General features: G+C 41.1%; 1 protein-coding gene across 1 annotated transcript in view; it reads right to left on the bottom strand.

Annotated features, from left to right (window-relative positions):
* The window catches only part of LOC148887972 (unconventional myosin-XVIIIa-like), a 97,042-nt gene that overhangs the window by 26,576 nt on the left and 43,331 nt on the right, over window positions 1–27,135 (bottom strand). Inside the window, exons 24-39 of the mRNA XM_089014247.1 lie at window positions 24,771–24,899; window positions 22,283–22,426; window positions 22,046–22,135; window positions 21,039–21,158; window positions 20,598–20,709; window positions 17,509–17,636; window positions 14,305–14,459; window positions 13,997–14,120; window positions 13,360–13,467; window positions 12,580–12,672; window positions 10,621–10,731; window positions 9,012–9,116; window positions 8,334–8,480; window positions 8,137–8,250; window positions 1,710–1,826; window positions 990–1,073 (exon numbers count right to left, since the gene is read on the bottom strand). Of these exons, the coding sequence (XP_088870373.1) occupies window positions 990–1,073; window positions 1,710–1,826; window positions 8,137–8,250; window positions 8,334–8,480; window positions 9,012–9,116; window positions 10,621–10,731; window positions 12,580–12,672; window positions 13,360–13,467; window positions 13,997–14,120; window positions 14,305–14,459; window positions 17,509–17,636; window positions 20,598–20,709; window positions 21,039–21,158; window positions 22,046–22,135; window positions 22,283–22,426; window positions 24,771–24,899 (1,881 nt within the window). The remainder of the gene's footprint in view (window positions 1–989; window positions 1,074–1,709; window positions 1,827–8,136; window positions 8,251–8,333; window positions 8,481–9,011; window positions 9,117–10,620; window positions 10,732–12,579; window positions 12,673–13,359; window positions 13,468–13,996; window positions 14,121–14,304; window positions 14,460–17,508; window positions 17,637–20,597; window positions 20,710–21,038; window positions 21,159–22,045; window positions 22,136–22,282; window positions 22,427–24,770; window positions 24,900–27,135) is intronic.

Raw genomic sequence — 27,135 nt, 5'->3', positions numbered from 1 at the left:
TACGACTGGCCTGATTGGCCCATTTGCTCTGGTATCACCTCAGCCGTATAACAGCCTATGTTGCCTAAGAAGTCTGTTGTAAGAACGATCAAAATTAAACCTCACCCCACCATGGCGATTTATTGAAGGGTTTTGCTGTTTTATGAAAATAGCTTCTTTTACTCCCCTTTCAAACTATCTATGTTCTTTTGCTAATATTTTAACCTCATTGTCGTCAAATGAGTGGTTGCTAGCTTTTAGGTGCAAATGTACTGCAGATTGAGGCCCACTAGTATTATCCCTGCGGTATTGATAAAGTACTTTTTGAGATTTGTTTAGTCTCCCCAATGTATCGCTCTTTGTAAATCGGATGTAAATCTGGGACCGGCACAATAAGACACTGGCTTGTGTCCCCTTGTGGCTACAGAATCTGACAAAAAAAGTCCAATGTGCCAAAAGGCAGGTGTGTACGGAAACATTTTGGCATGGTTCTCAAAAGAGCAGGAGTGGTTGTTGTTTGGCACTCATTTTTCAGAGGAATTTCAAGACATTTCGGAAAGCTTTTTTTTGGTAAATGCACACATCATTTTCATATTCCTGAATCAACATTGTTTTCACTTTTTATTTCTGAATTCCAACTATATAATAGCACCTTATTGGAACAATAACATCTAGTGGTTTATAAAAAGACAACATTGATATTTAACACAATTGAGTCGCATGGCCTATTTGAAAATTCTGTAATTAGCTGTCTTACTTCGTATGACAGGTTTCCAGAGCAGCTGTGGTTAAACTTAAATAAAAATCAAGGCAACCATGATATAATTAATACAGGAGTGGTATTCTGTAACATTGGAAATCAACACATCCAGTCTACTTGTATCATGTGTTTGATTTCTGTTGACAATATTTGATTTATTAATTGTGTGAAGCATAGTTTAAGAAGAAATTCATCCACTGATTGTATGTTTTTGATGTCTATGCCTAAATCAGAAAAATACTGCACTTACTGTCTCATGCACCTCCTGCTTCTCTTTGAGAGCGTCCTCCAACAGTGCTTGTAAGTCACTGATTTGAGCCATGTTCTGGGAAGACTGCAACCACAAATACAGAGTACAGATGTGAAAGGGTTAACTAAACCACATAAGAAATTACAACATGATGATCCTCCTCCTACTAGTACTACTACAACTACTACTACAACTACGACTACTACTACTAGTGGAGAAAACATTGTCAAATTATTTCCATGTGACCTGTGTGAAACATGTGCCTCATGGTGCCGATTTGAGAAACATTCTACTCTATTTGGAGACTTGCTGACCGAGCCTTGCGGCACGTCTCAAGATTGGGCACGGGAACGCTTCCCAAGAGATGTGTGCATGCCAACTAGCTGATCACATGGTCCTATAGTGCTCGTCAAAGATGGGAATACATTTTTTTGAACAGGCTGCACAACGTTGTGTAATCTCCAACTTTTAAATTGTAGTTTATTTGAACAATTTTAAAAACCTAATGTTATTTATTTACATTTTAATGTTTTAAACGTTTCTCTTTATGTTTTGTTTGTTGAGACATTTTTAGCTTCTTTTGTTTGCTTGTCGATCGAGTCTCTCTCACTTGTGTGAATCACACTGTGTGTGTCTGAAATATGATATGTAAGTCAAGCTACCTTGCCTATTAGCTAACCTATCGATCAATCGGTATAAGTAAAAAGAAGGAAGGGAGACCTGAGCCACAGCAGCCTTGTGCTTCTTCATAAGCTCATTCAAATCTTCCTGGTCTTCCTCCATTCTTGACTGCAAGTCATTCTTCTCCCTTTGAAGACGACTCAGTTGTTCCTCCAGCTGTAGTGCAACAACAAATGGCAAAACAGTAAGCTTATCATAAGTATGTCAGACAACAGAGAAAGGCTAATCAAAGAACTAACATTCATCAGAGGCATTTAGATGCGTCATCAGCAGTACTGACGGAAGGTCCATAGGTCCACCAATGAAGGACTCCCATTTTGGCTGACTACTGGTATACGACCATTTAGACAAACTGTGTTAGGAAACGTTTTTTTTTCTTAATTAACGCAACAATTTAGCAAATTATTTCTCCCATTGATGAAACACCATTACAAGTGCTGTACTTTAAATGTGTTGTGTTACACTTAATCGATTACAATATTTTGTGCACTATAAAGCGCTTCAGATTATAAGGCACACCTTTGATGAATGACCTTTTGTATACGTGTATATACAATAGGGCACACTGCATTATAGGGCACCTAAGATAGAAGCAGCAATAGTGGTTAGGTTTGTGCTGTGCAACGGCTACATCACAGGTGTCAAACTCCGTTCCTCAATGGCCGCCGTCCTGCAAATCTCCTTGTTGCAACGCACCTGATTCAAAGGAACAGGCTCAATGTCAGACCTCCGCAGATCTTGCTGATGATCTGATCATTTGAATCGGGTGTGATGCAACAGGGAGACTTGAAAAACATGCAGGACAATCGTCCTCGAGGACCGGAGTTTGACACCCCTGCCGCTAAAGAGAATACAATACAATCCAAATACAACACAGCTTTGTCATAGAGCCTTCACAACTGCTGCATCTGTAACACAGCTCTGAGGACTGGCCACAAACACGGATATGAAATTGAATTACAAAACAAATGAATGAAAAAAAGTTCTAAAGACAATTGAAAAGGCACACAAACACTGTTGGCTAACATTGACAAAGGGCTAAATATCTTTCAAAATCTTGCTTGTCAGTAGTTAGAAATTTGCTTTTGATATTATCTTTATTTCAAAATGTCCGCACTGAGCTCAGAAAGTAGTTGACTGTGTATTACGAATGCATGTGCATATAGCTTCTGGTAAGCAGCAGATCCTGCAGACGGACAGTTCCATGTTCAATTCCCTTGACAGTCAAAGCTTGCCTCAAGGCACAGTTTGACATCATACACAATGTCAAAACTTAAAGATGGTAAGTTGATGTTTTATTCCTGGATGTTCAAAACGTCTTGAACTTCAATGAAAAGAAGACAGAAGTGACACTGTTTGGTCCCAGCGGCCCATTTACATCTCATCCTGTAGACTTGATCCCCCTTTTTCCTTATCTCAAGTCAAGTCTCAAACTTGGGTTGTAAGCTGGACAGTGATTTTAAACTTGACCGATAAATTGCTGTTGTTGTTAAAATCCAGCTTCTTTCATCATAGGCAGCTGGCTAAAATAAAACCTCTCCATTCTCATAAGCACCTCGAAGCAGTAATTCTTGCCTTTGTCACTTGTCTCTTGGCTATATTGTATTGCGCTTTACTTTGGAGTCAGCCAATCCTCCATGTAGCGTCTCCAGCTGGTCCAGAATGCTGCTGCTCGCCTCTTGACTGGTACCCGTAAGAGGGAGCATATAACTCCCCCTCTGACATCCCTTCAGTGGTTTCCTATAAGAGGTAAGATTGGGCCCAAAATATCCAGCCCGACGCGACCCGAGCCCGACCGATTAACGTGATTTGCAGACCCGAGCCCGAAGCAAACTCGAAATTGCACGGCATTTGTGAGGACTCAGAGGATTTATAATAACAAATGAAAGCCTTTGTAATCAAATCTAAGTTAAACAAGACTGTATAAACATTGGCATCTTTGATATTTCTGTGGAGGTTACATTAAGCAACTATTTCTATTTTTTTTAAGAGTTGACAGAGAATTTAAGGTCGTCCGTCTGTCATTTTCATGGACGGGTTGTGCCATAAACCACATCAGCAACAGTACACCTTAAAGGACAACCGACGCCTCCGGACAAGTCGCGTCCATCATTTGTAAAATCACTTCAAATGACTTCTACTGAGCGTATTTTACAAAGATTCCACCGCATATAGCTATATTTTACATTTTAAGACTCGCGCTGAATCTTCAGGAAGTCTTGTTTTCGAGTTGATGACGATCCCCTACGTGACGTCACATTTGAGGAACAACAAAGCATCTTCTCTGAATCTGAACTCCATGAGCCCGGTGTTTTGTTTCTTGAGCAAGGCAAGACGACTTGGCGTGACATCACAAAGTGGGGGTGGGACTTTCTGAAAATCCCCAGTTTCGAGCTGATTTGGAGCAGAGAAAGCGACACACAATGCATTTTGTGGTACTTTGTTTGGTCTGAAAGTACTCTTTGCCATTCGACTCAGCATGATTCCGACTTGATCTTGGTTTCACTCCCTGGTATTTTCTACTACCTTTGTGACTGCTTTATTTCCGGTATATGATAGTTGTCCATGGTAAGCGCTTTGTTACAGCTCCAACAGTTGTTAAAGTGCTATATAAATCAATATATCTTGCATGAAACATACTTGTGAAATTGGGTATTTCCTATTTTGCATTTGAAATGTGTGCATCTAGTGCTGAGGTAATAGCTAAACGGGTAACTACTTTACAAATAGTTTATATGTGTGTTGACTGAGGGCATCTGTGTGGACTTACTGCATACGATGGACCATCAGGCTACGATTTCAAACGTTTACTAGCTCTAATATCATTTACATTTTTATTCTTAATATTAAAGGACAACCGACTCCTCGCGACAAGTTGCGTCCGTAATTTGTAAAATCATTTCAAATAACTTCTACTGACTGCATTTTACAAAGATTCCACCGCATACAGCTATATTTTACTTTTTAAAAGTCACGCTGAATATTCATGAAGTCTTGTTTTCGAGTTGATGTCGATGCCGGAAGTGACATCACATTCGGTACGCCCCTGACCGAGAAAGCGTCACAGTGCATTTTGGGCACGTTTTTCGTCTGAAAACACCGTGTTGACCGTGAAATTAGAAGGAAAACTACATAAATAACGTGATGGGGGATCCTTGTGTGGCAGCCAATTGCGGTAACATGCATAAAGAAGGTGTAAGTTTATACAAATTCCCAGTGGTCAAACCAGCCATTTCCAATGGATCAGAGCAGTATAGTGCCAGCGGAGGCGAACAAGGAAGCTAACCAGAGTTAGTGATTTGGCGCTTGGATGGCTGAAGTTTGATGCATGTTTACTCATTCAGTCACACTGAATGCTAACTGTGAGCTCACCTGGTGAAAGAGAGCAATCGCTATGTAAGTGGAGCAAACCGATCGGACAAACATCCACTTTCCGCCGTGTCATTTGTTACTCTGTAGCGCTGTCGAGCTCTCTCTCGTCTCAACATCTCTGATGTTCGTGTGCTGCTCAAATTGTGCCACTGTCTCGTTTGTGTGTAAAACCCACCCACCGGAGTCTAGATCTTCTCCTCTGCTTTCATCACTTGCAAACGGCTCGAATTGATACGGAAGGACTTCTTTCATCGATCATAAACCACTTATGCTTTCCTCTTCTGAACTATTTGAATCATATTCATAACTGGATGAGTAACAAGAGAGGATCTTCTCCGAATCTGAACTCGCCGAAGCCATTGTTTAGATTCTGGAGAAAGGCAGAATCTCCCCAGTTTCAAGCTCATTTGTGGCAGTTTTGGGACACTAAGTCATTTTTATTGACGTTTTGCATTTTACTAACAATATCAGCCTGCATGTTTTGGGTATTTTAGATGCTATAAAACTTTGCTATAAAATTGGTGTCGGTTGTCCTTTAGAGGACAACCAACGCCACTTTTTTTGTTTTCTAACTGACATCAGAAAAACACCAATAAAAATGACTTAAAGTGTCCAAAAACTACTTCAAATTGAACCCGGAAGTGGCCAGTTTCAGAAGGTCCCGCCCCTTGTTCGTGGTGTCCCTCCAAGATGTCTTGCCTTGCTCGAGAATCAAAACAACGGCTTCAGATTCGGAGAACATGCTTTCTTGGTACTCATCCCATTATGAATATGATTCAAATAGTTCTGAAGAGGAAAGCATACATGTTTGCAATTGATTAAATAATTTATTCTGTGTCATTTTGAGGCATCTGGACAGAAATGTCTTCTTCTTTTCCTTTCGGCTTTTCCCTTCAGGGGTCGCCACAGCGAATCCTCTTCTCTCACACCAGCTACCTTCATGTCCTCTTTGACCACATCCATAAACCTCCTCTTCGGTCTTCCTCGGACTTCAACTACAACACCCCAACCTGCCACCTTCAGAAGTTCTCTGACGACTCAGCTATTGTCGGCCTCATTACAGAGGGAGACGATAGGGAGTACAGGGGACTGACAAAGGACTTTGTGGACTGGTGCCAGCAGAATCACCTCCAGATCAACACCGGGAAAACCAAGGAGTTGTTTGTGGACTTCTGCAGGAAACAATCCTCACCTGCACCGTTGAACATCCAGGGTTCGGACATTGAGAGGGTGACCTCCTACAAGTACCTGGGTGTTACTCTCACCAATAAACTGGACTGGACTACAAACACGGAGGCCCTAATCAAAAAGGGACACAGTCGCCTCTTCCTACTTAGGAAACTGAGGTCTTTTGGAGTTCAGGGGTCACTCCTAAAGACTTTCTATGACTCTCTGGTGGCCTTAGCCATCCACTATGGAATTGTCTGCTGGTCAGGCAGCATCACCACCCGGGACAGAAAAAGACTGGAACACCCTGTCAAGAGGGCCAGTTCTGTCCTGGGCTGTTCACTGGACTCTCTGGAGGAGGTGGGCAACAGACGGACACTAGCTAAACTAAAAGCTATGATGGACAGCCCCTCCCACCCCCTCCTGGCCACCCTGACAGCACTGGGTAGCTCCTTTAGCCAGAGATTATTACACCCGAGAAGGAGAGGTACCGCCGCTCGTTCCTACCGACTACTGTCAGGCTTTGCAATTCTCAGTGATCACGTGAGGAAAAAAAAATGCACACTTGTATATATGGGCTGATGCAATATTTCAATGTGCCTTTCTTGATACTTGCACTATGTACAGTTTTTTATGAAACGGTTTTGCACATTTACATTTGCACAGTATACAGTTGACAGTTTTATTTTGTTATGCTCAGAATATCTTGTTTTCTATCCTTTCACCCCCCACCCCATCCTCTTTCAATTGCTGCTGTGGACTGCAAATTTCCCCATTGTGGGACGAATAAAGGTTTTCTGATTCTGATTCTGATTCCTCTCGGTCTCCTGCCTGGCAGTTCAAGATTCAGCATCCTTCTCCCGATGTAGTTGGTCTCTCTCCTCTGGACATGTCCAAACCATCTCAGTCTGGCCTCTCTGACTTTCTCTCCAAAGCCTCTAATATGAGTTGTCCCTCTAATGGACTCATTCCTGATGCTATCCAACCTGGTCACTCCGTAAAAAAAACCTCAGCATCTTCAGCTCTGCTACCTCCAGCTCTGCTTCCTGTCTTTTCTTCAGTGGCATCGTCTCCAGTCCAAACATCATGGCTGGTCTGACCACGGTTTTATACACTTTTCCTTTCATCCTAGCTGAAACCCTTCTATCACACATCACACCTGACATTTTTCTCCAGCCGCTCCAGCCTGCCTGGACACGCTTCTTCACCTCTTTTCCACACTCTCCATTGCTCTGGACAGTTGACCCCAAGTACTTAAAATCCTCCACCTTCTTTATCTCTTCTCCCTGTAGCATCACTCTTGCACTTGGATCCCTCTCATTCACACACATATATTCCGTCTTGCTGTGACTTATCTTCATTCCTCTCCTTTCCAGGGCATATCTCCACATCTCTAGTTCCTCCGCCACCTGTTCCCTGTTCTCGCTACAGACATCATGGTCCAAGGAGATTCTTGTCTAACATTGTCTGTCAGCCTGTCCATCACCATAGCAAACAAGAAGTGGCTCAGAGCTGACCCCTGGTGGAGTCCCACCTCCACCTTGAATTCCTCAGTCACACCGACAGCACATCTCACAACTGTCTTACAGTCATGATACATGTCTTGTACCGCTCTGACATACTTTTCTGTCACTCCACACTTCCTCATGCAATACCACAGCTCTTCTCTGGGCACCCTGTCATACGCTTTCACCAGATCTACAAAGACACAATGCAATTCCTTCTGACCTTTTCTGTACTTCTCTATCAGCATTCTTAAAGCAAAAATCTGGACAGAAATGTAGCACCCAGTAAATGCAGAAGATGGCACCCAAGCTCCGTGGAAATGGGCCGATTTGTCTGCTGGGAATTTGTGCCAGCGAATATGAAATAGTTGTCTTGGTGCAACACACAATGATTCACCATTGCGTTATTTAACAATACTGACAGCCTGTTTTGTTTTGGAGATGTCCTCCATTTGAACATGCAGGTCTTCAATCTCCACTTCCATGCATTTACGGGATTTGACTGCAGCTGCACAAGTGAATTCGGATTCCTCCAGCTAGAAAAAAAAAGAGTCCGACGCAGTCAGTTATGTTGGAAACATTGTCTTGCGTCAATGCACGCAAATGTACAGCCGATTACCTGGTTCTTGAGCTGCGCTATCTCTCGTTTGCTGGGTGCATTGTTCTTGATGTGGTCTAACATGATCTGAGCATCAGCCAGTAAAGTCTTGGTCCTCTTCAGGTCTTTCCTCAGACGCTTTTCAGTCTCACTGTCATCACTTCTCACCTAAAGGTGCAAGTCAAAACTGAACTGATACAAATGAAGTTTGAAAGACTGTTTTTTACATGTTACCACAAATTGTAATTAAATAAATAAATGTCTGCAATATATATGTTTTTATTTAACAAATACCAACACAAGTACCATCAAAATATAATTTGTATAACATATAACACATATATATATATATATTTGTTTCTTTAGCTATTTTAACAGAAGTATGTCATATGTGGCGCAGATCATGTAGCAATATGTACTAATGGAGTTACAAAGTTGCCCCAGTGGCTGTCAAAATGCGTAAATGGCGGCCCAGAAGCATCCCTGGGTATATGATACGGAAATACAAGCGTTTCAAAGCAAAATGTTTAGCCGAGCTGCTGTGACGTGTTAAAATTAGACACAAACAGTCGCCTTGCTAATCCAAACATTGCTTTGTTGAAATGTGTAATTTCAGTATGCATTGCTTCAATGGCATTTCCATTTACTCCAGCTACTGGATATTCAATGACACCCCAATAATAATTCATGAACCTCTACCTTGTCCTGGGCTGATAGGAACTTTGACTCCATCTCCCGTTTCTCTTTGAGAACCTTCTGCTTCTCATCATACTCTTCCTCAAGCTGAGCTTCCATTTGTTTTAACTAGACAAACACAAAAACATTCACAGTACACCAACACAGATGGAGTTTTGTGTCAATAGTTCACATTAGAATTCTTCTGCACTGTTAAAAAGTGTCAATAAATAAATTAATTAATTAAACGAAGAATTCTCGCACAAAAAGCACTGTTACATTGTACTTCTATTCTATATATCTACGTGGAATCATCGGCTTTTCCCTTCAAGGGGTCGCCAAAGCCAATCAGTGTCCTCCATCTTCAGAGGTTTGATTTGCATGTTTGTTTTGGCCAAGCTTTAACGTTAGATGCCCTTCCTGACAATACCCTCTGTATTTATCCGGGCTTGGGACCGGCACAAGAAGACTTAAAAGCTTTACAGTGTAAAGCTTCAGCGACTCGTTGAAATAAAATGAAATTGAAGTGTCGCGAGTGGCGGCGCCGCCCCAGCTGTCAACTTGCACGTGACAATGTCAGCGTCAGTAGTCACGTGAAAGCATTTGTGTAAAGTTTACACAACACTGTAAAGCTTTTAGGCGAAGGATGTTTATTGTCATAAAATCTCTGCCAGCACCTCCGGGATTCGAAGTGGATGCAGATGACATCGAGGAGCTTGTTGCTGACCATAATGAGGTCATCAACACAGAGAATTTGATTTGCCTTCAAGAGGACAAGCAGAAGCAGGCCATTCAACAGTTGCTGTGCAGGCTTTTATTGAACAGTTCCATCCAGAAAAGGCTATGAGAATCATCAACATGATGAATGATAATGTGATGCCTCAGTTGCGTAAGACCTTACAAGTCAGAAAGCAACAGGTGTCAATTAAGAGCCATCAACGACCATCACAAATGCAAATAAAGTGACTTTATTATACAGTGCAGTGTATTTCTTTTACAATTTTCTTTTACAAATTTCAAATTTCTTTTACAATACAATAGCACATTTATTATACATAGAATAAGGTAGGTTGTGTGTAGTTTTAAGGCTTATTTAGTTGAAAAGTATATTTTATGGAAACATGGGAACGGATTATTCCCATTTTAATGGTTTCCTATGGGATTTTTTTTGTGATACACACTTTTTGGCTTACACACTCTGTCTGGGAACCAATTACGTTCGTAAGCTGAGGTCTCACTGTATTCAAGCAAACACCGGAAACAAATTCCTTGTGTGTTCTACATACTTGGCAATAAAGATGATTCTGATTCTGATTCTGAAAAACTCTTTAGTTTTCCAAATGACCCATTCAGATCATTTTTTATTGGTTTAATTAATTTAAGACCAAAACTAACAACATTATGTTCAGAGGCATTAAAAATAATAATGCACTGTTTAAAAATGTTTATAATACATCCCTTCACCTTTATTTAGTCACTCGAAATTGAACGACACATTTCATTGAAGCTGGGATGGTGTGTTTAACAAAAGAACATACAGTATATATTGGGACTGAGCAATTTTGAAAAAGAATCTAATTGTTATTATTTGATGATTACAAGTCGTAGTATTTTTTTTAATGATCCACTTTACCTTCTTGCTGCATGATTGTCGGATTTCCTCAACCTCATCATCTTTGCTCTCAATATCTTTGGAATGGGTTTGGCGCAAACGTTCCATCTCCATCTCAAGACGTAATTTAGCCTAGAAAAAAAGATTTGATTAAATGAAATACCGTTTGTCGACAAGCAGCATTGATATTTTTATTTTGTAGTTCAGGCTAATATCAATTGGAAACTGATAGAAGGGATAACAATTCTACACACTGCTGCTAAAATGTGAGGTTTTTGCGATGTAAAAAAGTAGACCAAGATCAATATTTTCAAATCCTTTTACTCTTCTTCCTGGGCCATTGGTCCCCGTCGGGGACCTGCCCCCACTTCTGGGTCCCACACCTGGCCCGACTTTCTTTGGTCCCTTGTGAAGTTCCCCACCAATATCTCGTTACCGCAACCTCCCACAAGTCCCTCTATCTTCTACGATCTCCTCCAGCACCCTCTCATGGGTCTTGCATAATTTGCTTTTGTAATCATTTTTTAACCGCCCCACACAGTCTCCTGTCCCCTTCCTCTTCAGATGCTCTTTCCGTGCATCTCCTTTCATGATTTGTCCTATTGCCCTGTGAGGTAAACACACTTTCACACTTCCCACACTCAAACTTTATTTACTCATTATTCACTCATGCATTGTCAGGCCTGTTCTGCTTCTGCATACTCTCTGTACAACACCCGCCGAGCCATCAAGCTCGCTGGCGATACCACCCACCCCTCCCACAACCTCTGCATCCTGCTGTCATCGGGTAGGAGACTGCGGAGTCAGCAGGCTCAAGGACAGTTTCTGCCATCAGGCAGTCAGGAGACTCAACTCCCTCCCAGCCCAGCCCTGCTCCCCCTGCCTCTTCCCACTGCCACACTCACAAAACTCTAAGTACACGCTACATGCTGTACTATAATCCTGAACTCAATTTTTTTTCTGCAAGACCTCACTTCAACCTTTTTTTGTTTTTGCATAACTACACGACATCACTTTACATATGACATTACCTCACTTTACATACAACGCTAACTCACTTCACATACGACACTACCTCACTTTACATGTATTGTCTGTTGTCAATTGTCTGTCTTTTTTAGCTACATTTTAAGTGCCTTGCATGCTGGGTCTGACAGGACAGTAATTTCATCTGTGCTGTATGTCATGCATATTAGCATATTTGACAATAAAGCTGACTTTGACTCTCACACCTTTCATCTCTGCATTTTCTCATTTGTTCTGTTTAACCTCTCCTGTAGCCTCCTTTTCATCTCTTATCTACTCTTCTTTCCCTTCCGTCCATGGGTTAGATAGGTATCTCTCTCCTCTCCCTTCCATGCTCCTCCTCCATGATGATTTGCCACCTGTGTCCACCACATATCCTTTTGCGGACCCTCCTCACCCAACTTCTCTCTTTTCCCTTCTCCTCTTACAACATTTCCATTACCTGCGGCACTCTTCTCTGGTTACTTTCTTCCGTCCACGTAAACACATACACCCTTGTGGAACTTAATTGCACCGCCCTGTTATTTTGGCATACATAGAATTGATTGTTTACATTTTTTGACAACTCAAATGATTCAAATGTACTTTTAGTAAGAAGTGTGTCCTCCCTTGTTCTTTATCACCTCAGCAATGCGTTTTGGCATGGAATCGACCAGATTTTGACAGTTGTTGAAGATGCAAGGGTCCTCGTACCAGGTCTTAATTACAGCACAAATTAGGGCTTTTTTTGTTGTGCAATCTTTCTCATGCAGACGAATCTTGATTATCGACCATAAATTCTCAATCGGGTTCAAGTCCGGTAAATTGCCAAGCCAATCCGTCACAATAATGTCAAGTCCACTAATTTTAGCAGCCCTGCTCAATCAGGGAGGAAACAAACTTTTTGATGAGATTAAATCTGGTTAGTGTTTCTCTGTTTCCAAATGTAAATTGCATTGTTGGTCATTAGTGTACCTGTTCTAACATCTGGATGGTTCCTGCTTGCTCATCAAGCTCTTCCTCCTGGTCCTTCACCTTTGCCTCCATGTCACGAAACTGCTTTCTCACCTGAAGGATCATAAAAAACTAAAAACAATTAACACTCCAAATAAAAAGTAGATTTTGTCATGCAGATTTTAATGTAGTAATTCAGAGATAGCCTTTAGCTAAAATGTATAAACGATGTGATTTGAGCTAAGACATATACAGGTAATATCCGACTTACGACCGGCTCGACTGACGACCACCCGTAATTACGACCATGACCTTCAGACCCCATTTTAAAAAATTTCATTCTACGCCTGGCACTGCAACGCGCTAGGAGGCTGGCAACACGTACATAATTTTGGCCATCCAGCCAGCATCTCACTCTCGCACAGCAATCGGCAATGTGATGGCACTGGAGGGAGGAGTTTGCGAGTCATTTAGTCTCCGAGTCTCTATTCAACATTTTGAATGTACAGTAAAGTCTCGTTATATCGATATCGGATATATCGATAGTCCCGGTTATATCGATACTATTTCTATGCACGCACTGAGAAAATTACATGCAAACAGGGTCGGATATATCGATAGTCCCGGTTATATCGATATTTTTTCGGACTCCCTTGAATATCGATATAACGAGACTTTACTGTATTTCAACTTATGAGCATTTTGACTTACGACCGTTTGGCCGGAACGGAACTCGGTCATAAGTCGGATGTTACCTGTATTGCAGTTGATTTATTCTTCAAAGTCAGAGAGCAAAAGGACCTTAGCGAGTGATGCTTCATCCTTGGACTCTTGGGAGTTGAGATCTTGCAGCTCAGCTTCCAGCCGGTCCAATTTAAGATTGACTGCACACACATCCAGGTCCTTGTCCTGAAGAACCAAAGAGAGAAGAAAAGAAGCGCAAGCAGGTCAGCACATATAGTACAATACTAAAGAATTGAAGACCCACAAACAAATAATTGTGGTAACCGGATTCATGGTAGGCTGAGGTAGTACGTTCGCTTTATTGTTTGAATGGCAACGCCATCGCTGATACAGTTTGGTTGCAATGTGAAAGCCCAGGAGCTGCATTAAACCAGCTAAAGAGCCGCATGCGACCCGTGAGCCTCGGGTTGGCCAACTCCTTTGTACTGTATCAGATCAAAGAGATGGAAAAACAACACAAACACACAAAAAAACACTTTTGTCTATTTTCTCGTTTTTAACAAACACAAATGCTTTTTCATTCAGTATCCAAGACAGTTTTGCCACATGTTTCAACACTTTCAAATGTTTTTTTTTTTTTTTTCCTGCATCAACAATTCTGGTCAAGCGCTTGGTGAGGGAAATAGGCCCAATACAAACATGCTTCAAAGAATATGTGCAAATGAAGAAAGTGTATATCCTGGACACACAGTACCTCAACCTGTTGTTTTAGACTGAAAACCTCTCCAGTCAGCATATCTTTCTCTCGGGCCAGTTTTTCTCGTAAGATCTTTTCCCTCTGCACCTCATCTTGGGCTGCACTCAGCTCGCTGTCAAACCTGTATATGAATGCAAACAATACACTTTCATAACATGAACAGACGACGAAACAGACCATGTTGCGAGTTAACGAAATTCATCTTGTCTTGTTTTGCAATTGTTTGTTTGTTTTTCATAAGAGACAGATGAGGTCAGGTTGTGTCTGAGAATACATTTTTTTTTGTGCTTGGGTCATTTACGCACTTCCTCTGCTTCTTCTCCAGATCATGGTTGCGGCTCTGTTGGCTTTCCAGGTGAAGTTTGGTGTCCTGAAGTTCAGCCGTGAGTCTCTGCGCTTTTTTCTTTAACTGCTGAATATTTCGTTGTGATTCTTCATTATCCGCCTGTAGGTCACTGATCTAAAAAAAGCCAGAAGAGAAAAACTAAATCCTTTCGGGACAGTTTAATGATCGTCATTAACTCATTCAATGCCATTCCTGAATTTCTTCAGGAATTGAAAAGTTTGACGTGGGGCGCATTCCCAAATTTGTTCGGGTTTTGTTTTTTACTTGGGGGGTTGGGGGAGACGGGGGACGCCGATAAAGTGCTAGTCAGACCTCCGGCAATTTTTTTCTGTTTCAAAAACGAGGGGGCGGCATTTGCCTTTTGTCCATGTTAGTGCTTTAGCTGTTAAGTATATATATAGGCTGACTTTGACTTTGATATATATAATGACACCTCAGCTTACGAACTTAATTGGTTGCCAGAAAGTGTGTGGAAGGCGAAATGTTCATCTGCCAAACATTTATTTCGCATAAGAAACTTGCGAAAATGAGAATAATCCGTTCCCAGGTCCCCATAAAACATAATTTTCTACTAAATAAGCCTTAAACACAAACTTATTTTATGTATAATAAATGTGCTATTGGATTGTAATTAAAGAAATATACTGTACGGTATAATAAAGTCATTTTATTTACCTTTGTAAAGGTAGTTGTCAATGGATGGAAGCAATGGTCGACTTAGCGTAATGTTATTGGGACAGCTATGTCACACAATTGCACACCTCGTTCGTGTTTTTCGATAATCTCCTTCTTCGACTCGACCGTAATTTTCTTTTCTTCTGTTTTATTGTTTATAGCTGTTGGTGCTTAGGACGTCCCGGCGTGGTGTTCAAATGAAGACGACTGTGTTTTACTAATGAATCACTTAAAGGACAACCGACACCATTTTTTTGTTTCCTAACTGACATCAGAAAAATGTTTTATAGCATCTAAAATACCCAAAACACGCAGTGCTACATTTCTGTCCAGATGTTTCAAAATGACAAGGAATAAATTATTTAATCAATTGCAAACATGTATGCTTTCCTCTTCAGAACTATTTGAATCATATTCATAACTGGATGAGTAAGAAGAAAGCATCTTCTCCGAATCTGAAGCCATTGTTTTGATTCTCGAGCAAGGCAAGACGTCTTGGAGTAACACCACGAACAAGGGGGCGGGACATCCTGAAACTGGCCACTTCCGGGTTGAATTTGAAGTAGTTTTTGGACACTAAGTCATTTTTATTGGAGGCGAAAGGAAAAGAAGAAGATCATCCTGCGTGTTTTGGGTATTTTAGATGCTATAAAACGTTTTCCTGATGTCAGGAAACAAAAAGTGGCGTTTGTTGTCCTCTAAATGACAATCGACACCATTTTTATAGCAACGTTTTATAGCATCTAAAATACCCAAAACATGCAGGCAGATATTTTTAATCAAATGCAAAACACCAATAAAAATGACTTAAAGTGTCCCAAAACTGCCATGAATGAGTGTGAAAACTGGGCAGATTCAGTAAGTACCGCCCCCTTGTTCGTGACATCACTATTGGCAGTGACGTGCAGTCAGGGGAGCCAGGTGAGGCCGTGCCTCAACTGTCATCATGGAAATATCAAATGAAAAAATAAATTAAACAGTTATATTTATTTAGTGATTTGTACTTTAAAGTTCTTTTCCATTTAACTTCACCATTTTTTGATTTTTTTTCAAAATCGCTCATTCTCACATTTACCGTTCAGATACTAAGTAGAGACGAGCAGTGAGGCAGCAGCCGGCTGAGCCTCACCATGGATTGCACAATCACTATGCTAACTGTGCTGGCTTGCTCTGCAGTGAGACCGCATTGCTTTCCTTCTGCATATCGCTATTAAAGTGTTCAAACACTTTTAGTATATGAACTACATTTCTAGTTTAGCTGATGTATATAATGTAGAGTCACTTTACTTTATAAACACTGTACTACAGTGTTTATGTTATTTTATTTTTACCAAAACGGTGTGCATCTGTGAGGCACACAGTTCTCCTGCCTCATGACAGGGGGCGCTGGTGATTACAGATTCTTCGTATGCCTCCTTGGCTGCAGAATAATAGAATTAGTGAGAGCAAGCTACAGTAAACAGTTAGCAAGTTAAGTGCAACCATTCAGTCATTTTTTCGTGTTGCTTGGCCTCATTTTCAGAATGGAGGATTACATACCTAAATTGAAAGAAATAGAGATACTTTTCAAACTGTTGCATCAATAACTGAAAGTACAGTAAAGTCTCTTTATATCGATATTCAAGGGAGTCCGAAAAAATATCGATATAACCGGGACTATCGATATATCCGATATCGATATAACGAGACTTTACTGTAGTAGCATGGACTTCATTTTTAAGTAAAGGTAACATCTTTACTTTTTTCTATGCTACAGTTTATATAAAGAATGCTGACATGACATTTTAAACAAAACACGTTAACTGTTGCCAATCAAATGGGGAATAAGCTACTCTGGAGAGTTCATAAGTTTGTAAATCTGACTGTGATGACGTCAGTGCCTCACCAGTCATAAACCTCATCGCACGTCACTGACTATTGGTCACACACTGCCTTGCTCCAGAATCAAAACAATGGCTACAGAGAGTTCAGATTCGGAGAAGATGCTTTCTTGTCACTCATCCAGTTATGAATATGATTAAAACAGTTCTGAAGAGGAAGGCATAAATGTTTGCAATCGATTGAAGAAGACCTTCCATACCAATTCGAGGCGTCTGGACTCCAATGTAGCACCCAGAAAATGCACAAGATGGCGCACAAGCTCCGTTGGAAATGGGCTGATTTGTCCGCTGCGAATTTGTGTAAACTTATATATTCTTCATGCGCGTGACCGCAATTGGCTGCGACACACAACGATTCACCATTGTGTGTTATTGGCAGAGGGCTGCAGAATTTGGGTGTCTGTCTTGAATGGCTACGTCCCCTGCCGGCAGTAAAAGAATTCTTCCTGTGTTCGAGCCTTTGTCCACAGTGTCCGATCGATTATCCCTGACAGGTTCACAGTCTTTTCCTTGCTATGTCAATTAATTGAAACGACTGCCATGATTAGAATCAATGAATTTCAACCGTGTCTGCCAATGGGTGTGTGACGCAGTGATTATTCTCTTACCCTCCTCTCCAGTTGTCGATTGTTCTGCTGCTCTACTTCCACTTTGTCGTCAAACTCCTGCTGCAGTCGCTTCTTGGTAAACTCAATTTCTCTGATGGCTCTTTCATACTTCAGCCTCCACTCCCCCCCTGTCATATAAGCACACGTTTGGTTCACACACGTGAGAAAGTTGAATTTACCATGATGATTGTAATTTCAAAAAGGAGGGTCCAAACACAGAAGCTCATAGAGCACATCCGCAGACCGGTTGCCGTGATTTTCAAGGGGGTCAGGGAAACCATAACTGGGCCACTCCACCGAATTGGTTCCTTTTGCTTTTCGGCGAACAAAACAGGCACCAGAAGGGAACATTGGTGTTTAAATATACAGTAAAGTCTCGTTATATCGATATTCTTGGAAGTCGGAAAAAATATAGATATAACCGGACTTTCGATATATACGATTCTGCGGCATGTAAATTTTCTCCTTGCGTTCATAGAAATAGTATCGTAATAAGCAGTACTATCGATATAACCCATATTGATATAACGAGACTTTATTGTAATTATTAAAAACATGGGCTACATGTGTGAGTGGGCTTCTTATATTTATTGTCCATGTTTTGATAATTTGCCTTGATTCGACTGACGCACAGCTCAAACACAGTTTCAAAAAATATTTTATCTGTGCTTCTAAATTGGTTTGTTAAAACAGCAGCATTCCAAATCTCTGTACTTTCGCACAACTCCATTACTCACTTGTCCACCAACAACTGCAGTGGCATGGGAGTAAAGAATCCTGAAAGTTTGGATTGATTATAATTTACTAAAAAGCACCATTTGCATTTTCTTTTTTTCCAGTTACAGGTAACATCCGACTTACGACCGGGTTCCGTTCCGACAAAATGGTCATAAGTTAAAATGCATTCAAAATGGCCGCCGCAAGGTTTATACGACAGAATCGTATACGATGTCAATCTGTTGTTTTTAAAGAACGTTTTCTATTGAATACTAGGTATACCAAACTGCTTACAATTCAATTATAAATCTTATAACTTTGAAGTGTCATTTTTAATCATTTTAAATTTTGTCTGTGTAAGCTCTCAGTCGTACAGGAATGGTCCATCGATGAAAAGGTTTCTTCAGCCGTCGTCTGTACTTCTTTGAGGGAGTAGGACGTTTCGCTTCTTATCCAAGAGGCTTCGTCAGCGAACTAAAATTTTCTGGTGGCTCTGACCCTATATATATCCCTACTGTCCAGGGGTGGTGGTGCCAGACTTCTGCTATGATAGGTCTCTGCTCTAAGGTTGGGGGGAGCAGAGGACACAGGAGTGTGTTGTAAGAATGTGGATCGTTCTTACAACACACTCCTGAGATAGTTATAACACAGGCTTAGTTATGCTGATGAGGTGATACCAGGGCAAATGAGGCAATCAGGCCAGCCGTAGACCATAATCAGTCAAGACAATAGAAGTAATCGGTGTAGCCTCAGGAAATGGTCCTCTGCTTCCCCCAACCTCAGTGTAGGGACCTATCATAGCAGATGTCTGGCACCGCCACCTATGGACAGTAAGGATATACAGTGTGTATATATATATATATATATATATATATATATATATATATATATATATATATATATATATATATATATATATATAGGGCCAGAGCTACCAGCAAATTTTAGTTTGCTGTGAAGCCTCTTGTATAAAAAGCGAAACGTCCGACACCTTCAAAGAAGTACAGATGACGGCTGAAGAAATCTTTTTATTGATCATTTTATATTTCGTATTATCGATTTTGACTACTGTGTCGTTCTGCTGAGCCAAATACGCACGGCTTCGCATGCATTCGCGTTGTTGAAAAATCGCACTCCCTGCTAACCGAGAAGCCAGAAGAGGTCACCCAGCACACACGCTCGGACTTAGGCGGACGCCGAAGGAAAAAAGTCTCAAAGAGGCGATGACGGCGTGGGCCTGACGCGGCATTCTCATCGCGGGGAAGCCTCGATCCGAGCGCCGACGCCCACCCGCCTCGGCGTCGGTGGACACTCCCGCCCACCGGTGCCATCACGCGCTGGCTGGCCAAAATTGTCGTACGTGTTTGTAAAGAAACAGTTATTTTGGATCGTCATTTTGAGCGGATCAAGCAACGCAGCCACAACGCTACATATGGTCCTTTGACAGAGATAAAAAAAATAATTCTGATACAGTGCTGAGAGAAGCTGTTGCTTTCTGTGCTCCGACAAATAAACATCCTACTTGTTCAATCTAAACAAGAAGGACCATCTTGAGTCTTTATTCTTTCAAATGAATTGCAAACACGCTGTAGATCTCAACAGCGTTGCCGGGCTGCCACTGTAGCGGTCGCAGCCGTAGAAAAAAAAAACATGGCTGGCGGTCGTGTTCCCAAGTACGGGTGGTCGTAACTCGCACCAGCCGTAAATCGGATGTTGCTTGTATTTTAAGACATTTTATTTATGTTTAGTTTGATTCCATCCATCCCTCCATTTTCCATAGTTTAGTTTGATTCATTTTGGAATATTATTTCAGCCTGGCCATTTTAGTTCATATTCATGTTCAAAATTTTTGTTTTTGCAATTAATATATATCGAGTTTGACATCGACAGAACACTTATTGTATTGGTAACAACTAAACAAACTACAGTAAAGTCTCGTTATATCGATATTCTCGGGAGTTGGAAAAAAATATCGATATAACCGGACTATCGATATATGCGATCCTGCGGGCATGTAATTTTCTCCTTGCGTTCATAGGAATAGTATCGTAATAAGCAGTACTATCGATATAACCAATATCGATATAACGAGACTTTACTGTATTACCAATATTTGTCCACCAAGAAGGACTTGGTGGACAAAGAAGGACAAACTGGACTGCCCTATTATGATTGTCAATAATATCAATAATAAACAATCAACAAGTTCCCTCAAGGCCTGAACGAATTTAATCAGGTGAGTTGAGTCGTGAGGGATCTCTCTCTCGGGGGAACCCTACACCTTGCCAAGATCAAAAACGTAGACAATTGTGTGCAAGAGTCTCCCCAAATTCATTATTCTTGTTGTTCTTCAGTGTTTGTACTTGTCTGACCTGATTCATCATCATCCAACACTCCATTGAGTTCAGAGGCCCTGATTAGACGAGCCTCCATCACTTCCATCTCCATGGATTCCGTCTGTTTCTTCAGGTTGTCAAATTGGTCCTTTGGGTACGTGAAAGAAAATGATTTATTTTGAGCATATGCTAAAAAAGCCCCAGTACTGAGATAGCATTGTTTTTGTGGAAAAAAATCTGACACACTTGGGTCGAATTGAGTCAATTAGTGGCATGATCAATTTCTGGTTATTTTCTGGCCAACAGTTTGTTTGCCTGGTTTGATGACCACAGACTCACGAACATATAAAGTATTGTCATGGTATACAAAGTCAGACATGCGTACTTATTTGGACAACAATGAAACAGAATCTAGTTTCCCAGAACAGCACAGTAAAAGGTCGTGCTAATAAAGTGTGTGTGTGCGTGCGTGCCTACCTTCAGTTCCTTCATGTCCTTCTCAAGACGAAGTCGCTCAGAAGTTTCCGTTTCCAGGAGCTGGGTGGCCGATTCCCCCGTATTGCGTTCATCAGTCAACTCGGATGACAGCTCAGTGAGCTGATAACATACATGCAAACACACGCACACACACACACACAAACACACACACGCACACTTCAGCACGTGGGTGTAACAATTTAAAATAAACGGTACATTTGTTTCTAGATCAGAAAACAAAATGATACACCATTTTTTAAAGCATGTTATCTCGGGAATCATTTATTTTACACACTACTTATCCATTCATCCATCCATCATCCATCCATCCCTTCATCCTACCCTCCATCCTTCCCTCTTTTCATCCCCTACCCCCCTCCATCCATCCGTTTTCGAATCAATTTATCCTCACAAGGATCTCGGACCTGCTGGGGCCTATCCCAGCTGTTTTTGGGCAGTAAGCGGAGGACACCCTGAACTAGTTGACAGCAAGTTGGCGGGGCACACAGACAAAAACAACCATTCGCGCACATAATCATGCCAAGGGTAAATTTAGAGGAGTGGTTGGTTGAGGAACTTGGATTTGATTGAACACTCGGGTTCGGTGAGTCGGGGTTCGACGGAGCCTCAGCCACGGAAGATCAGACACACCCGACTCAACATGTAAATTAGTTATGACACATCGATGAAAAGGTTTCTTCAGCCGTCATCTGTACTTTTTTTAAGACTTTAGTTTGCTGACGAAGTTTCTTGGATAAGAAGCGAAACGTCCGACACCTTCAAAAAACTACAGATGACGGCTGAAGAAACCTTTTCATCGATGGACCACTCCTGTACGACTGAGAGCTTACACAGACATAGTTATGACACACTAACTTAGCCATAACTGTCTGGTTCATTTTGTGGATAATTTAAGAAAGTATAATTATGTATGGTCAGTCGACAAATGTATATTTTCTTCTAATTAATTTAGACTTTTTGGGGTGTCTGTATTTTTGCAAGTTTACCCTGCTCTCAAGACGGTCACTGTTGAGTCTCAGTTCATTCCTTTCTTTCTCAACCTTTTCCAGCTTTTGCTTCAACTGAAGTATCTCTTCCTGGAAAGTACAAGCAGAATAAGATGCATGATCGAAAATGAGTCTGTATAGTCAACTCATTTAAATCTTTCAGTCATTATTATTCAATTATTTCTGCGCTAAATGAAATCCAAATAACTTAGCTGACGGTTCATCTTTTATGCTTACATCCTTGCCACGGATTTGTTCTTCACTGAGCTGCACCTCAATTAGAGGTCTTACTGTCGTGAAAAGCTTCCACCACGGCCAGTCTTTGACCCCACAATTCTTTTTGATGTTTTTCTGGATACAACGGATTGCTAAATCCTGGATCTGTCAGAGAGAAAGCAGAGAGAATTGAAAGTCAATTAAAAGAGTTTTGAAAGGCGCCTATAAATAAAATGTTATGATTATTATTATTATTAAATTAAGTAACATACATGTTTGCTTGCTACAATTTGTAGCGTTTGTATTAGAGCTATCAGAAGATAAAAAGATTTAATTGTGATCATATGTATACTTCATAGTTACTCAAAATTAATCGTGATAAATCACAACATTTTGTGTTCTAAATTTCCGTTGATTTATTTTTGTCCCATTGTTTCCGTTTTAATGCGCCATTAAAAAGGAATCATGGATCACTTTGTGCTAAATATAAATGTTTACTAAAACAACACCATAGTCTATTTTCAAAATTAAAGAACTTTTGTTTCACTTGAAGCAGTTTTTCAAACTGCACAACTGTCCCTCAATCACAGTGAAAACATATTTTTCATGTATCGCCTTTAACTCATTCACTCCCATTCCCGAATTTTTCGAGACTTAAAAATATGACGTAGAGCGCCGATCCCGAATTTGTTCAGGTTTTTCTTGCGAGGGGCTGGGTGTCGATAAAGCGCTGGTAAGACCTCTGGCAATATTTTTTCCCTTCCACGAGCATTTCCCTTCTTTCGTGTTAGGGCTTTGTTCCAGCTTCAGCTAAGCCTAAACCAATATAATATGAATGTATGGTATTGTATTTTGGACCGCCGCCTTCATTTCAAGCTCATATAACTCCAGACGGATGTAATTTAGGAATAAACTCTTTTATTCTGATGAAAGAAGATGGTATCAAGTTTCTTACGCTGGATTGAATGTTTATGTAGTCATAAAACTCAATATTTTGTGGGTCCTGTAATTTGAGTGAAAATGACAAAAACCCTGGCACTGGAGTGGACACATTCTTACACGTCTGGCAGTGAATGAAATAACAGCCCTTTTTAGGGAATCAAAACAGAGCAATATAAATTAGAATGTGCACATCTTGGGTAAATTAGTACTCAGCCTTACGCCTTACGAACGTTAATATTAATAAAATATTAATATATTATATTCACGAGAATATAATCTTGGCATAGAAACTATTTTTCGTGAAACACACGGAGCACCACAATGAGTGATGTGTCGTTCATGAACGAGTCGGTTCTTGGAGCTTGATCTCTGATGTGAACGAAGCTGAAAATGGAAGCCGGCTGTTTTTTTCCTCTATTCCCCGTCCCCAGTCTTTGGTTAAAGCCGCACGTGATTGGTCAACATCCGTGCTAGAGCAGGTAGTGGACACACGCAGCAGTGAGCGGGAGGAGGGGTAACAGAAACAGAAACACACACACACATGAAAGGGAGACGGCAGAGCTTGAGACAAACAACAAAAGTGAAAACGAAAGTGAAAAAAAAAACAGAAGTGAAATGGTGATAAAATGGATAGAAAAACAGTGAAATTTGGACCCGTTTCAACTTTATTGATAGTTCAAAGGTAGAGTGTAGACTGCAAGGTTAAAATATCCAATCAATCAGGCTCCACAAATAACCCGCACAAGCCATCTGTACAATTTGAAGAGTAGACAAGCAAGGGAACCAGCCATTAATGAAGTTTCTAGCCTGCATCTGTAGATGTTGCAATATCACAACTTCTAAGCTGTACAACTCAGAGCTCCTTGAGCCACTTTATGCAAAAAGCTATCATTCCATCGAGCCATCATTGAACATCACAAAGGTAAATAAAACAACTTTATTATACTGTACAGTTTATTCATTTAATTACAACACCATAGCACATTTATTATACATACAATAAGGTGTATTGTGTGTAGTTGTAAGGCTTATTTAGTTGAAAATGATGTTTTATGGGGACCTGGGAACTGATTATTATCATTTTAATGGTTTTCTATAGGAAATTAATATTTGGAATACACACTTTTCGCCTTACACACACACTTTCTGGGAACCAATTAACTTCATAAGCCAAGGTATCACTGTACTTCATTTTTCGACGTACTACGATGATAGCGCAGTTCACAAGTGGAAAATATGCAGATACTGTAACTTTAGTCTTGTCAGTGGAACCATTTGGCAACTTTTTTCAAGAAAAAAGCTCAAAATATCTGTTATCAGTCTTGCTCTGCCATCCGCTCGAACCGTGGTTGGCCATACAGACATGCATGTGGACCTCAGAGGCGATCTCATTGTTTTGTTTCCAGTTTATTTAAGAGTAACGTAATATCCTATGTGATGTGGTGCTGCATTAATGTATGATTTTAAAAAATACCATTAAAAAGGATTTATTTCAGCCGAGACGTAAGTTGTGCAATGAACCTACAATTGTAAGAGTTACTTTTCCCCACATGTGAAAAGACCTTACCTTCCTCTTTTTGAAAGCATGCCTGGCCAAATATCCCCTGCATACACCTTGGAACAGAGACAGATTTCTTCTGGTCTGAATCACTCGCTGCTCCTCAAGCCTTGATAGAGTCCCAGCTCTGAAGAAAACCTGAGCAAACAGAAAGGCATGACATCAGAGGACTTCTTTTTCTTTTCCTTTCGGCTTTTACCTTCAAGGGGTCGCCACAGCAAATCAGTGTCCTCCATTTTTAGAGGTTTGATCCGCATGTTCATGACATCAGAGGACATAGACTATAACAGACATTAACTTAACATTGCCATAGTTAAAAGGCACTCATCATACCTACCGGCTGATATCTATGACTTTTTGTTCCGTGGAGAAAGTTCTGTCATGCAGTAATGCACTGATCTCTTGATCGCGTTATTATTGTTACATTATACAGTTGTTTTCGTCACGCCTCTTTTTCATTTCGGTTTTTCCTTTCAGGGGTCGCCACAGCGAATCAGTGTCCTCCATCTCACGCAGTTTTGTGCATCCTCTTCCCTCACACCAGCTACATTCATGTCCTCTTTGACAACATCCATAAACCTCCTCTTCGGTCTTCCTCTTGGTCTCCTGCCTTGCAGTTCAAGGCTCAGCATCCTTCTCCCGATATAGTCACTCTCTCTGCTCTGGACATGTCCAAACCATCTCAGTCTGGCCTCTCTGCCTTTCTCTCCAAAGCCTCTAATACGAGTTGTCCTTCTGATATACTCATTCCTGATCCTATCTAACCTGGTCAGTCCCAAAGAAAACCTCCTCTTCATCTCTTCTACAACCAGCTCTGTGTTCTGTCTTTTTTTCAGTGACACTGTCTCCAGTCCAAACATCATAGCTGGTCTCACCACTGTTTTATACACCTTTCCTTTCATCCGAGTTGAAACTCTTCAATCGCACATCACACCTGACATTTTTCCCCAGCCGTTCCAGCCTGCCTAGACACGCTTGTCCACATTCTCCATTGCTCTGGACAGTTGACCCCAAGTACGTACAATCCTCCAATGTCATGATGCCAAAAGAAATGCTAAATAATTTCATTTTTTTCTGGATTTTGGATGGGAGAAAGGTGCGCATTTCTCCCCATCCAAAATAGTAGAGTTGGGCGACCACTAATTGTCTCTGAGAAAGTGATTGCAACCACCTGTGAATGGCCAATTGCCGCTGGGACCTGATTGGCCAGAAGCTCAAGTGAACCACCTTTACAACCAGAATGAGGAAGTCACTTCAGGGGGAAAGAAGAGTGAGAAAGGATAGCCTGGAGAGCAGTGTTACCTGTGGTCTGCCGAAAACCGACATCCATTGCGACTTCAAATAAAGATCCTGGATCTGGCTGAGTGAACGTTTATCATTTTTTCCACCTGCTTGCTGTCGCACCCCATAACAATTGGTGGCAGTGGTGGGATCATATCGTCCTGCTTGAAGAAGGTGTGATCGTTACACCTTGCAGAAGTGGAGAAAGATAAGAGGAAGCCGAGATGAAGACGGTGGGACGAGGAAGAAGTCGTGCAACACGGGTCCAACCAAACTGAACAAGGAGAGTTCTGAAGAGGAGCAAAGAAACCAGGAGCTTGAGTTGCACCAAGAAGGTACCATTCTTTTTTTCCATGAGGCGTCTGACAGTTACCAAGCCAAGGCTGGAACTGAGCAGAGTGACATGGAACCAGTGGTGAAGCCTAACGACTCAGACAGTGAGTACAACTTGATGAGGAATTGGTAAAAGAAATCAGAAATTTCATGCAATATTCCAAACATAGAGAGGGGATGTTGATTGAACAGATTTAAGAGATCAGATGCACCACAACAAGCAAGACGGGATATTTGATAGTCAATCGAGTCAACATTATCGTCCTCTAAAACCACAGCCCCAAAACACTGACCCTCGAACATCCAGGCCAACAAACCTTCCTGCGGCACAAGAAAATCCCATGTTGGGTTACCTACCATATGCCCAACCACCAGAGTTTCCTCGTCCAAGTCAAGCTGCAATTCCCATGGTTTCTGAACCCATAATTCCAAAACTGAGAGAGGGTGAGGTTGTGTAAATAGGCAATCACATGTTAAGCCTGGCTTTACAAGCAGACTTGAAAGGGTTAATGCGATCAGCCGGTGAGTGGGTGTGGCTGTGGAGATAAATGCTGTCTGAATCAGGTGGCTCTTGTTAGCCCAGGGAGACACACCGCCGGTGAGTTGCATTTCCAGGTTCTACCTTTCTGTTGATTAAAACCTAAATAATATCAAAGTAGCGATAGAAATGATTGTGAATGAGTTGCATTTACATTCTGTGTTTCCATTTGTAGGTTTATGACACACTTCACTGCTCGTCTACCAAACAAAAAGAACCAAT

This window comes from Hippocampus bargibanti, linkage group LG14 (assembly GCF_051943395.1).
Source record: "Hippocampus bargibanti isolate YZ-2025 linkage group LG14, ASM5194339v1, whole genome shotgun sequence".
NCBI classification, from domain to species: domain Eukaryota; kingdom Metazoa; phylum Chordata; class Actinopteri; order Syngnathiformes; family Syngnathidae; genus Hippocampus; species Hippocampus bargibanti.
The sequence above is the reverse complement of the archived record's forward strand: the minus strand, read 5'-3'. Positions and strand labels throughout refer to the sequence as shown.